Source organism: Mangifera indica, chromosome 20 (assembly GCF_011075055.1).
Source record: "Mangifera indica cultivar Alphonso chromosome 20, CATAS_Mindica_2.1, whole genome shotgun sequence".
NCBI lineage: Eukaryota > Viridiplantae > Streptophyta > Magnoliopsida > Sapindales > Anacardiaceae > Mangifera > Mangifera indica.
In genome coordinates this window covers 703,299-715,148 of record NC_058156.1, presented here as the reverse complement: position 1 = coordinate 715,148, position 11,850 = coordinate 703,299, and the positions used below count along the sequence as shown (strand labels likewise).

At 36.4% G+C, this 11,850-nt stretch overlaps 3 protein-coding genes across 3 annotated transcripts; all 3 read right to left on the bottom strand.

The window, feature by feature from the left end:
• Positions 1–271: 271 nt before the first annotated feature.
• Positions 272–904, bottom strand: LOC123204749. The gene has a single exon (XM_044621549.1). The coding sequence runs from the start codon at positions 902–904 to the stop codon at positions 272–274; it is 633 nt and encodes a 210-aa protein (XP_044477484.1).
• Positions 905–2,095: 1,191 nt separating this feature from the next.
• LOC123203829 (late embryogenesis abundant protein At1g64065-like) lies at positions 2,096–3,095 on the bottom strand. The gene has a single exon (XM_044620274.1). The coding sequence runs from the start codon at positions 2,713–2,715 to the stop codon at positions 2,101–2,103; it is 615 nt and encodes a 204-aa protein (XP_044476209.1). The 5' UTR covers positions 2,716–3,095; the 3' UTR covers positions 2,096–2,100.
• A 947-nt stretch (positions 3,096–4,042) lies between these two features.
• Positions 4,043–10,578, bottom strand: LOC123204950 (respiratory burst oxidase homolog protein A-like). The gene is made up of 14 exons (XM_044621773.1): positions 9,740–10,578; positions 9,485–9,644; positions 9,345–9,393; positions 8,496–8,609; positions 7,596–8,018; positions 6,365–6,751; positions 6,181–6,276; positions 5,929–6,044; positions 5,654–5,821; positions 5,388–5,547; positions 5,091–5,285; positions 4,871–4,999; positions 4,677–4,755; positions 4,043–4,589 (listed from the first exon to the last, which is right to left on the bottom strand). Exons 1-14 carry the CDS (start codon positions 10,392–10,394, stop codon positions 4,480–4,482), a joined length of 2,841 nt encoding a protein of 946 aa, XP_044477708.1. The 5' UTR covers positions 10,395–10,578; the 3' UTR covers positions 4,043–4,479.
• Between the last annotated feature and the right edge of the window lie 1,272 nt (positions 10,579–11,850).

Genomic DNA, 11,850 nt, shown 5'->3' with positions numbered 1-11,850 from the left:
TGTGTTTATATATGGGGGCATTTTCGTCATTTCACAAAACTGGGTATTTTTGCTTTAACCTTAATTTTTTGGGCAATTTCGCTTAGACCCCTTTAATTTTGCCTAATTTTTAAAATTTCCCTTCTTCTTATCATATAATTGAAGCTTTATAGAATGTTGAATCCAAATCTACGAATAGAAGTACACAATCACACTTCACAAAGAACCAGTATTTCTCATTCTCACATACGATCAATTTCATCTTGCTCGTCAGGATGCCGCAGGCAGGCGGCTAATGGTGCTGCTTGCAGTGGCTTTCAGCCGTCTGGCTCGAAATATTATACACGACCGTACAATTCAACTTCATCACCATTGTTGCTTCGATGATCTTCAAGAGCTTCACCTTCCCCTGAACTCTAGTATAAGTCGTCATGTTCAATGCTCCTGAAATCACGTCAGCCGTAAAACCCGGAACAGCCATTAATTTCTCAGGAATTACATCCATGGAAACGTTCATTCGAAGGGTTCGTTTTGACTTGGAAACTGCTGCAGGAATCCACCCTTCACCCACCACTACGCCGCCGTAGGAAATAGTGCTGGTGGTGTTACCGAATTTGAAGGAAGCCACGTTACGATTTTTCAACGAAACATCAGCCACAAGTGTGATGTTCCGACCGCCTGGAACACCGCCATTATTAGCAAATACCAGTTGTTTAACTGTAACCGAATTCACCTTGATGTCCGGATCCTTGATCTGAAAAACTGTGAAAATGAGTGTGATTATCACGGCTGTGATTGTTAAAAGAAGGAAGACACATCCATAAAGCCGAAGGTTTCTTTGAGGCCTGCCCATCTCTTCTTGTTTTTTATCACTGCGGACTTGGCCAGGCGACAAAGGTCTGGTTGAGTCACTCCTGACAGCCATTTCGTCACCTTTGAGGCCGGCCATTGAAGGTGGATCTCTGAGCTATATCAAATTATTGTCCAAGCTCTTTGATATATATATATATATATTCCAAGGCCTTAGCACGAGTTACATGGCTTCAGTATTGATTTGGCAGCTTTAACATGTACTTGCTTAAAATCAGATAGCTTTACATTTCGATAATAATAAAGAAGCTTCTCTCTGAATATTTGAAGGATGTTTATGGATTCTACACTCTACTGAGACAACTCCTGAAGAGTAGGCTGAAGTAAGTCAAGATCTTGGAAGATGGCATGACTGGAAAGCTGATTATTTTATTGATTTGGTTTTAACATATGTTTATATTTTAAGGTCATATCAATGGCGTGACTGGTTATGGATTCTTGGAAGAATTAAAGTGAGTATTGAATTTTACATGTCTGGTATCATGTGGCCTTATTTTATCATACGGGCTTCTCCCATGGTTTTGGATTATATAATTTCATCCAATTTTACAAGTTCCATTTTTTATAGGCTTTTTTTTGTGCTTTCTAATTCGAAATAAGAGAATAGACTACTTGTAAAGGTGGATTCAAAGCAAATCAAGCCTCAAGAGGGGTTAACTCGAGCTTGGGTCAACCATGGATGTTAGTCTAGGTAGTAACCCAGAACCATAACATGCGGAGACACCTTTGTGGTTTTGATTCGACCTCGGGCTGTGTGGATTCAATTTCAGCCTAGTTGAGTATAGAGTTGACTCGAACTCAAATTACATCTATAACGTCAAGCTTAAGCTCAAATTCGAATTGATGTATAATGTTATCAAATTGATGCAAATGAGGTAAACAATGCCATCAAATAGGTGAATGGCGTGATTAGATGGACAAATAAACTAATCTTAATCAATGATATCGAACTAAAGTTTTAGTTTAAGATGAACTCATTTAAGCCAAAAAGTGGATTTGAGCGACCCTGTTTGGAGCGAATCCATCTCCAATTCTATATCTCACTGGTGACGGTAACCTGTGTAAGGAAGTTGACGGATTTCTTAATGGAGAACTAGCCCCATTAATATCTATCCATCAAAAAATACCAGAAGAAGAAATTATTATGCAACAACAACACTAGAATTAATCAAATCAGATCGATATCTATACAAACATATAAAAAAAATCAACTCTAAAATCGAAATTGAATAAGAACTCGAAAAAGGAAAATTAGTTGCAGACCAAATCCTGTGCAGCATGACTTGTCAAATTTAAAGACATACAACAGTTCATCTCTGGGCTCTCCTTCTTCTCCACAAAATCAAACAACTTCACTCTGCCCTGCAATTTCGCATGGCAACTTAGCTTCAACAGCCCAGAATTTATATCACTTGTCAAATTTGATCTCAGTTCAACCCTAAGCTTCATCATCTTCCTTTTCCGAGCTTTCACTCTCCCCTTACCGATCTTCATGTCACCAACCGTAACGCTGCAATGAAAAAAGTTTCCAGAACCGTTCTGGAATTCGAAAGAACCGAAGTTTTTATTCTCCAGGGTTAACTCAGCCACAAGCGTTGCATTAAACCAAGAAGATGACGATGAGTTTGCAATTCCATGGCTGAGATTACTGACCACCACTGATTTTATTTCAACTTTGGGAGTCTTGGTGCGCAAGAAAATTGATGCAAAAATTAAAGCGATGGCACCCAGTGAGACAATTAGAACTAGAAAATATACAAGACACTTGCTGCTCTTTTGTTTGCGGAAGGGTTTGCCTGGTGCATACAGCTCTTCATCTCTTTTGGGAGGTGCCCATGGCACCATTTGATAATTTTCTTGTTTCATGTTGTTGAAATTTGCATTCCAGGTTGCGTTGTGAAGAGCCTGGAAGGTCTCAGGAATTTTTTAACTTCTATTGTAAAGGGTGTAAAGAGATGGGGGGAAATCAGGAAGAGACAAGGAACTGTGTTGAATCGTTACTGTAAGTGGTGAGTGGGTGAGTGGGGGAGTGGGTGAGTCAGTCTCGGTGTGAGTCAGCCACAGCCGATTTGTGTGAAGGGATCTTTTGCCCTTTTTAGTTCTGACTTCTGTAAGAATTTTTTTGTAGGTAAAAAAGAATAATTGTAGCTAAAATTCATAACTAAATTCATTTATTTTTTAACATTCTTTGCACATAATTTAATTTTGAATCTCACCAGATGACTTGGAGGTAAAAGCGAATTTAAATCAAAGTCAATTTAGATTTAGTTTATCGTTCGATTCAAACGAATCAAATTAAAGTTGAAATAATTTTAGCCAATATTTTCATAACTAAATTGAATGTCAACTTGTTGGAGGAGACGGTCTAGTTCAATCAACTGTCGGGTTGTTTGGCTAATGATTGGATCAGTTAATTGTTTAAAAATAATATTCAAAATAATTTTATATAATTTTTTATTAAATATATGATTTGAATTAATTTTGAATAATTATTTTTATAATATTCAGAGTTGATAAATGAAGTTTTGAGTCGAAGTTTCAATAATAAATTTATGAAAAAATGACTGTTTTTATGTTGAGTGGGTCAACCTGGTCAAGCCTGGTCTAACTCAAAAAATAATTTTTAAGCCAACAAAAACTATTTTTGCTAGTGGTGACGGTTCAACCAATCGGATTGGCTTGTCTGATTTGGTTTCTGAAACCATAGTTTTAGCTTATCAAACTCAAACTCAAACTCAGTTTGTGATTGACCTCAACAAATGAGCTTGAACAAAATATTCCCATAACTGGTAACTGATAAAGCTCCTCCATCCCCAGTAAAACTCTAAATACTATATTAACATTAGAGGAATTAATATCTAATATAATAAGGAGGTGTTCAATTAAGGTAGACAAAGATTATTTTGATATTATATTTTTTATTATTTATATTACTTTATTTGATTTATAAGTAATAAAAAATTATGATAATATTCTATTACCAGAGATAATGTGTACGGTAATATAAGAAGTAGTCTTATTACTATTATATAAAGATAATCTTGATTTTATTATAATTATAATTATATTTATTTATTTTTATAGATAAAAATAATCTCATTTTCAATTAATATAACAAATAATATAAAAAAATATTTTTAGAATAATTATATCCAAGGGAATTTAATAAAATAATATATTAAATATTCTTTTATTCTCTCTAACCAAACATAGTAATTATTTATACTTATCAATTTTTATTAAATTTTATCAAATATAAGTAATCTTTTAAGAAATCTATCGTTAAGGTAATATTTCATTTATGAGTCCAACTTCATCGGCTTTGAAGTCTAGATGGATGCGCAGATTGTCTTCAACTTCCCATCCTCCATAAATGCCTTTCCTTGCAACCATGCACTGGATTGAAACATTTGCACAAGCTTTGAATCTCCAAGCCACTACAACAACCAGAATGGTTTCTTCAGGTTCTGTTTGGTGTTATCACAATAACTACTAGTAATCTGTACAGTTTTCTTTTCTCACTTTCCAGTTTAACTTATTCAAAAATTTCTTATTTGGGTTTTTTTTTGGTTACATTTTTTGGAGAGGTAAATTGAGGAAGGTGTAAGAAATGGGTTTGAAAGGATTTGTTTAGAAGTGCTCCTTGTGGAATTCGAACTTGGTTGAACCCTTTTGATTGAAATCATAGCAAAGTTTACTGAGTTCCTTAGCCAAGACTGGCGCCCCACAGTAGAAAACTCCTGCTCCAGAAAAGAAAAAATATGAGTTTGAGATTGGAACAGAGACGGAGCTTATTGCTTATTCAAAGCTGATGAAGATGCACTTACCGATCCTGGCATTACAATGCTTGGATCTTACTTTAGAAAGAACCTTATTCCAATTAGGCCTCGCAAAATGGGTTCTCACCTAATATCAGAAAGAGAGTAACTGTAAGAATTTGTACATTAATTAGCTTGAACTAGGGTGGTCGATTTTCATAGAATTGAACATAAAAAAAAATACAAAAAAAGGATTTGCTTACTCTGGTTCCAGAAACAATGTCAACTCCATTCTTGGCATGGTTAAGAGCTTGAACCATGGTGATGAGAGCTGATCGAGCATCACCTTCCTCGTACACGCTGGTCAAGTAGTTGTGCATCTCAATTACACCCTGAAGTCCGCAACAACCAATTTAGAATCAACCCCGGCTTAAACTAGTATTGAACAGAAAAGGTGAGTTCTTAGAAAGCATATTTTAGTACCCTCTGATCAAGCTCTGCAATCTCATTCATGACTCCTTTGAACCAATCAAATGAACCTTGCTCCCTAGTTACCCAGTAGAAGTATGCATTTGTGGTCCTCAGAGGCTTCTTCCGTTTTGGAGAAATCCTGTTGTGCGAAGAGTCATTGCTGCCAACACTCATGTCAGATGTCCTACTGAGATCTGTGGCCGAATCCTAAAGAAAACCAATCAGAAAATGAGATATGTTGCCATTTAAAAACATAATATACTCTGAACCATCAGGAAATTTCAGCTTAGAAGCACTACTACTACTTACTGTTTGCTCCTCCTGTTTGACAATGTTGTTAAGCAAATCTTTTAGAATGCTGATGAATGGTGTTGCTCCAATCCCAAGACCGACAAGTAAGAGGACATCATAATTCTGGTAGTCTTGTGCCGGGGCGCCATATGGCCCGTCTATTAAGAGCTTTGGCAAACTGTTACCAGATGAAATGATGCTTAATAAACAGATAAATAATTTGATGGTACCTTGAAAGGGAAGAAATATTGTTTCTTGTAACTAAAGACATGTTTACCGTATACCTTTTCTTTGTTGATTCATCAGCCCTCAGAAGCCCACTTTTCCCGGCTACAGGAGGCTCACATGCCTCAGAGAATACCCTTTTAAGCTCTTGAGTCCAGTCTCCCAACTGCCGGATGTGAATACTGAGGTAGTTGTCTCCGGGAGCAGAGGTGATTGAAAATGGATGCCTGACATTCATATTTAAGAAGTTAGTACCAAAAATTGGCTAGCAGAGTGAAGCCATTTTATGAACTTCCCTATTTATCACCACTCAAGAAATTTAGAGGTGACTTACCATTCAAAAGGAGACACAGCAGGGCACTGAACAAACATGTATTGTCCACTCTTGTACCGGAACTGTGGAGGCTTAGACATTTGCAATGTGAGAACATTCCCGGTGTATATGGCAACCTAGCATTTTTCAATTAGAAGAAGAATTAAAAATAAAGCATCCAAAAGACACTTCATAGTTGGATGCACATAAGCACATTATAAGCTTAAATATTCAATGATTAGAAGGCATATTCAATTAATATCGAATGCTAACCTTCAGAAGCCGGACGGTGGAGAAGCCAGAACGGAAGTATCTCAGAGTTCTTTCTCCAGCATATAAAAGAACTGGAACAGCAAGATACATCCAGGTCTGGATACAGAAATTCAAATGTCAGAAATTACAACGTTAAAGTTATGGAGATATTCAAATTCAGTTCGAATAGATTTCAGCTGTATACCGTCTTTTTGTACCATCTATGAACCATGTAGAGGAAAACGCCGTGAATGACGAGCAAGATGTATACAATAACAAACAGATGGTGTGAATACCAGAAGGCATTGAAACCTGTGAGCCTGTCAAAGGGCTTGGGTAGTTTAATTAGGTTCCGCCTGGACGATCGAGTGGCTAGAGTAAATGCAATCAACATGCATAGCACCATCAGGATTCCAGTCACACCCTCAGGCCCTTTAATCAGGTCCCAGTATGTGGGTTTAAGTTTCCCAAAGTCATGGACCAGAAAGTCATCGTATTTGACTTCAGAAGAATCTATAAGCCTGGGAAAATCGCATGCGAGGTGGTTACCAGCATGGAGAATGACGCCAACTACAATTGCTGCAGCAATCGTCTGCAGGTATTAATCAAGTAAAGGAAATGTAAGGTATCAGAAGATATACGCATACAGTATAATATAACTTTAAACAGTCTCTTCATGCAATCAAATTTAATTAAGTCAAATTTTGCAGGCTTATAAGAAACCACAAACTTTGATAATGATGGCGACCCACCATTGTCAATGGAAGCAATAATAGAGACATAAAGGTTAAATCAAAAAAGAAACTAGACTTGAATTAGAGTGACTGTGTGAGACATTGGAGCATCCACGGCTATAACACTAAAAATGTGAAAGTGGAACATCACTTTTCGGTGAATTTGTCGGATTAGATTTTCATAAAGCACGTCTTTTCAGCTTTTCGTAAAGCACTCATATTCCGGATTCTCTTTTTGGTGCATTTCTATAACATCCGCATAAAAACGTTTATTGTAAGGGTAAAACTGGCTGAAGCTGCCGATCCTATTTCTCTCTAAATTTATTTATGAGTAATATTTTGTGTAATAAGGGATTGACAGATCAAAATAATAGGGTTGTACCCAGCTTGATTTGAACCAAACAGCAATAGTATTTTGATTCCTTTGAATCAAACCAGTACAGTTCGAATATACCTTTAAATAATTATTTTATTTCCCTTAGATAAAAAGTAATGAGAAAGTTGGTTGTCAGTTTTTGTTTTGTGGACTGTGGAGAAGCAATTTGAGTGTCTTATGTGTCTCTCTCAAGAGATAAGCGGGCCTATGCTTTTTCATCTTGGTGACTGTGATCAATCATAGTGTTGACTTTGATCGGAGAATCTTTGTATGGGACCCAAGCGTATAAATCAAACAACAATGGTATATACAGTTTATTTACGCACCTTATGAAAGTTGATGTTGTCGTCAAACGGCACGAAGAAGCCCAATTTGGTGGACCTTAGCCAGGTAATAGTGTTTCTACACACAGGCAGAAGTATAATAGCCATGTTGAACTTCAATGTCTCAGCTGCACCTTTTGCAGTAAGAAGACAATAACCCATGACCCGGAATGCGGCTTTCTGTTTGTATTGAAAAAACTTCCATGTAAATAACCCAATCAAGATCAAAATCCACAACGACAGCACCCAAACCCTCCTCCAATTCTCCTGCAAATAATAAATTAACTCTTTGCTTATTCTTTTAATTCGGCTCTTCTTTCTTAAACCTTGCAGGTTTTGACTCAGGGCTTGGCTCGTGTAACTCAGTGCTTGACTGTAGTTGAGATACGTGTCTTTTTGCAACAGAAGCGTCTCTAGTTGCCATAGCTGCATATCATTATCAGAAATGGTGAGTATGAACAGAAACTCACATGGAAAAAATCAACTTTATGCGTCATGACTCTAGATCTGGACTGTACCGCCACTTCAAAGGGTCATTAATAAATCGCAGTAAGATTGGACTGCCTCATCACTATACCTAACTGGTATTTGTATACGTATTTGTCAACTGATTATGTTGACTGAGTAGTAAGAGACTGCAAGGGAAGGGAAAAGAGACAGTTGAACTACCAAGAAGATCTTACACAGACATGAGATAAGCTCGTCTTACCGGAAAAATTTATTATTTGTTTGTGTGCCATTCTTTCTTCGTAAACGGTTGAACAAACAATAGCTTGTTTTGTGGCCTAACAATGGACTTTTGATAATTAAACTTATGAATATTAAAATGGGTGCATGTACTGTACATATGACCGTGGAATTATCACTGAACCGCACAAATTTGTGTTCGGATAAAGTACCCACCTCAATGTATCCAAGTCTTTCAGGATCCAGTTCCTCCATGATCAAAGCTGCATATTCTTCTGCTTGCTCCTTCAGTCTTGATAACTTATTTGCAGAAGCACTTAGCATTATAATCTATCAGAATATAAATCAATAAATAAATAGTTAATTTCCTAAATAAACATTTCTCAATACAAATATATGAAAAGACCAAAAACCCCCCACCAAACCCACTGAAAAACTTAATAATCACTCTTGGACTTATCAACATGGGTAAACCATCTGTCCATACAGTTAAATCTTGAAAGCAACTTTGGATTTGTTCTAAACTGAACTGAGTTCATATTGAAGGTATAATGTTTGATTCAAATTTGTTTAAATTGATAAATAACGTAATTTTTGGTCATTGACGGTGTGAAAAACATTTTTAAAATGATAAATAGTATTGTTATAAGAATAAACAAAGTCAAAAATCAAACTATTAAACTGAAGCTCAACTCAAAATTGATTCATTTGAATCAAACTATGGATTTGATATGAGCCAGTGGATCAACCCGACCTTAGAAGTCTTCCGTGAATATCAATCCATATACTAAAAACGATAAGACGGGCCATTGACTGAGACGTTAGTATTAGAATTACATGAAATTTATGGTCACCAAATCCTGGCCTAACGTTGATTAGTAAAAACAAAAATGACAACCTGGAAGCTATAATCCCAAGTAAAAAGCTTATTTTACAAGAAAATTTATCATATGAAAACGTCAGCGTATTTAATCACAGATTATGGTATTAATTTATAACAGTTTGATGATTAGGGTAATTCAATATTAATTAATATGAGATTAAAAATTATTAATATTAATATACCTCTTTGACTTCTTCTTCCGTGATTCTACCGTCTTCGTTCTTGTCCACCCTGCAAGTTAATCCAATTCTAGTGTAAGATTTTTCTTTCTGCGAATTAGTAGTAGGTTTGAAAGAAGGGTAATTATGTAATTAAACTATACATGTCGAAGAAGATCTGGAGCCGAGAATCGAAACTTTGATCTGTAATTTGTGACCAGTACTCGTAAAGTTCGTCTTTGCTGATCTTCTCAACTTTTAACCTTCTTCTTCTACTCAAAGCATCGAACAGCTCCAATGCAAACTCTTTTGAATCTCTCATTCCTGTAAAAACAAGAAAGAAAAATGTTAATAGGGACATTTTTTAATTGTGTGAAGAAGAAGAAGAAGAACTTCGAAGCTCAAAGAACAATAAGAACCTATGCATTGTGCAAAATCGGCGCGAAAGAGGAAGCCGTCTTTAGAAAGCTTCTCGAAATTGCTTTGAACTTCATTCCAGGCATCGACGCCATTGGTTTTACTGTTACTGATAAACCTTAATCCGCGAAGCGCTTTTTGTGCACCGGACCGAGTCCGATCCAACTGAGCTCGTTGCTTTCTCAAAGCTCGAGCCGCCAACGCGGAGTCGAATCCAGTTCCGGCACCACCTCCATTGTGAGCCGGCGAGGAAGTTGAAGTGGACAACACACGAGAAGCGTGTCCATGGCTCCACGAGAACCTCTTCAGCTCGGCTCTCAACTCCTGCGAAAACTGTTTCGCTTTAGCCACGGCTTCCGCTTTTAACTCCTGAGAAAACTGTCTCAACCTATTCGACGAACTTCGCTTCATCGTAGGCGATCTCGACGCCGAGGACGGCGTCTCGGTTCCGATTCCGTCGCCGGTGTTAATGACTCTCGCCGCCGGCTCCACGCTTCTAAGTATAATTGTGTCATCGTCCTGTAGATCAATCGTGACCTCAACATACTCCTCCGCCGAGTTCGACTCATATCCAGGCGAAGATGCTGAACTCAGCACAACGTTTCCAGGGACGGTGTCAGAGGCCCAACGGCGTTGGTGATTAGCTAGGCTTCCCATTTGATAAGAATTTAATGGCGATTTTGTACTTAGTAAGTTTATAGATATAGTGGAGTAATAATGGAAGAACGCGGAATCTAGTTCTAAGAGACTTTGGCTTTTTTTAGAGAGAAAGAAAGGAGAAAAAAAATTCAGAAAAAAGATAAATGTTTTGCATATAGAGAAATGGACCCAGAAACACCAATGCTGGATGAAGAAAGAGAAACGGAGACTTATATAGAGAGCGCTTGTTTTTTATTTTGTATTTCTCTCGGGGTAAATATTAAAATCCTATTGAAAAGAAGATTCTCTAGATGAAGAAAATGACAAAGACAAAATAACCCCTGCAAGAGGGGATGGGACACCGACAAAGGTCAATTTTTGCTCAGCTCAACCCTACCTCTTACCATTTTTCCTGAATACTTATTTCTAAAATATAATGTACGAGAAAATTAATTACACTTCTAATTATTTATTATGATATTAGGGACAATGATAGAAAAAAAAATTATTCTTCATAGGTAAATGATAGAGAAGAGGATGAGAACAAAGATAATGATTCTCGTCCGTCTTCTCTTTGTTGTAATATCTAATCAATGAGAGAGTTGTGCAAGATAGAGGAACTCGAGAGTCTCTCGTAATTTTTATAACGGAAATGGAGAGAGGATAGGGGTAGAGATAATAATTCTAACCCCTTCCCTCTCCATTGTTATATAAAGTCAATGAGAGAGTGGTGCCAAAGAGAGGAACTCAAGAGTCTATTTCTAGAGTTATGTTATTAGTAACTTTAAAAAAGTGTTTAAAAATATTTGACACAAAATGAATGTGGAAATATTTATCTGTTAGGTTGCTAATCTTGCAGGGTTTCTTTCTAAATTACACTAGAATTAGAGTTTACGGTATACCTAAGGGCAGGAGGCAGGGGTCCTCCGAGTCAACTGCCTCCATTAGAGGGAAAAAAAAAAAAAAACTCTTTCACATCTTTGAAACAATACATAAATTTCCTAGTTTCAGGTCAACACAATAATGGCTTTGTGAATGGACTCAATAATCAAAGTGCAGTAAAGCTGAAGAAGATTGCAATGTTATTATGTACACATTGGAATTTAGGAAGAAGAAAACTTCCCGAATACGCTTACTTGGAAGCCCTCAAAACATATATATATATATATATATATATATATATAGCATTAAAGACTTAACGAAACAATCATATAATTCAACTGTGTTTCATCATTTTCAGTGTTTATTCGCAGGCCTAGGGAAAAATTACTCGGTTTTCATAAGAAAATTAATTGTAGGCTAGAAGATTTATTCCCACTCATGGTTCGGTGAAATCTCAAACTCTCTTTTATTAAAAAATTCTAAAGTAAAATGGTCATTTTTTAAACTTTAGATAAAAAAAATTATTAGATTTTTAAACTAAGAGATAAATATGATAAATTTTTAATTTTTTTATAATTTTTTTAGTTAAGGT

Bases quoted from the DNA above. Each gene is read 5' to 3' on its own strand.
- LOC123204950 (XM_044621773.1), bottom strand. From the start codon at position 10,394: ATGGGAAGCCTAGCTAATCACCAACGCCGTTGGGCCTCTGACACCGTC. The intron at 9,394-9,484 runs GTATAGTTTAAT...ATTAACTTGCAG, and splicing joins CTCCAGATCTTCTTCGACAT to GGTGGACAAGAACGAAGACG. The intron at 8,610-9,344 runs GTATATTAATAT...ATATTCTGATAG, and splicing joins CGGAAGAAGAAGTCAAAGAG to ATTATAATGCTAAGTGCTTC.
- LOC123204749 (XM_044621549.1), bottom strand. From the start codon at position 904: ATGGCTGTCAGGAGTGACTCAACCAGACCTTTGTCGCCTGGCCAAGTC.
- LOC123203829 (XM_044620274.1), bottom strand. From the start codon at position 2,715: ATGAAACAAGAAAATTATCAAATGGTGCCATGGGCACCTCCCAAAAGA.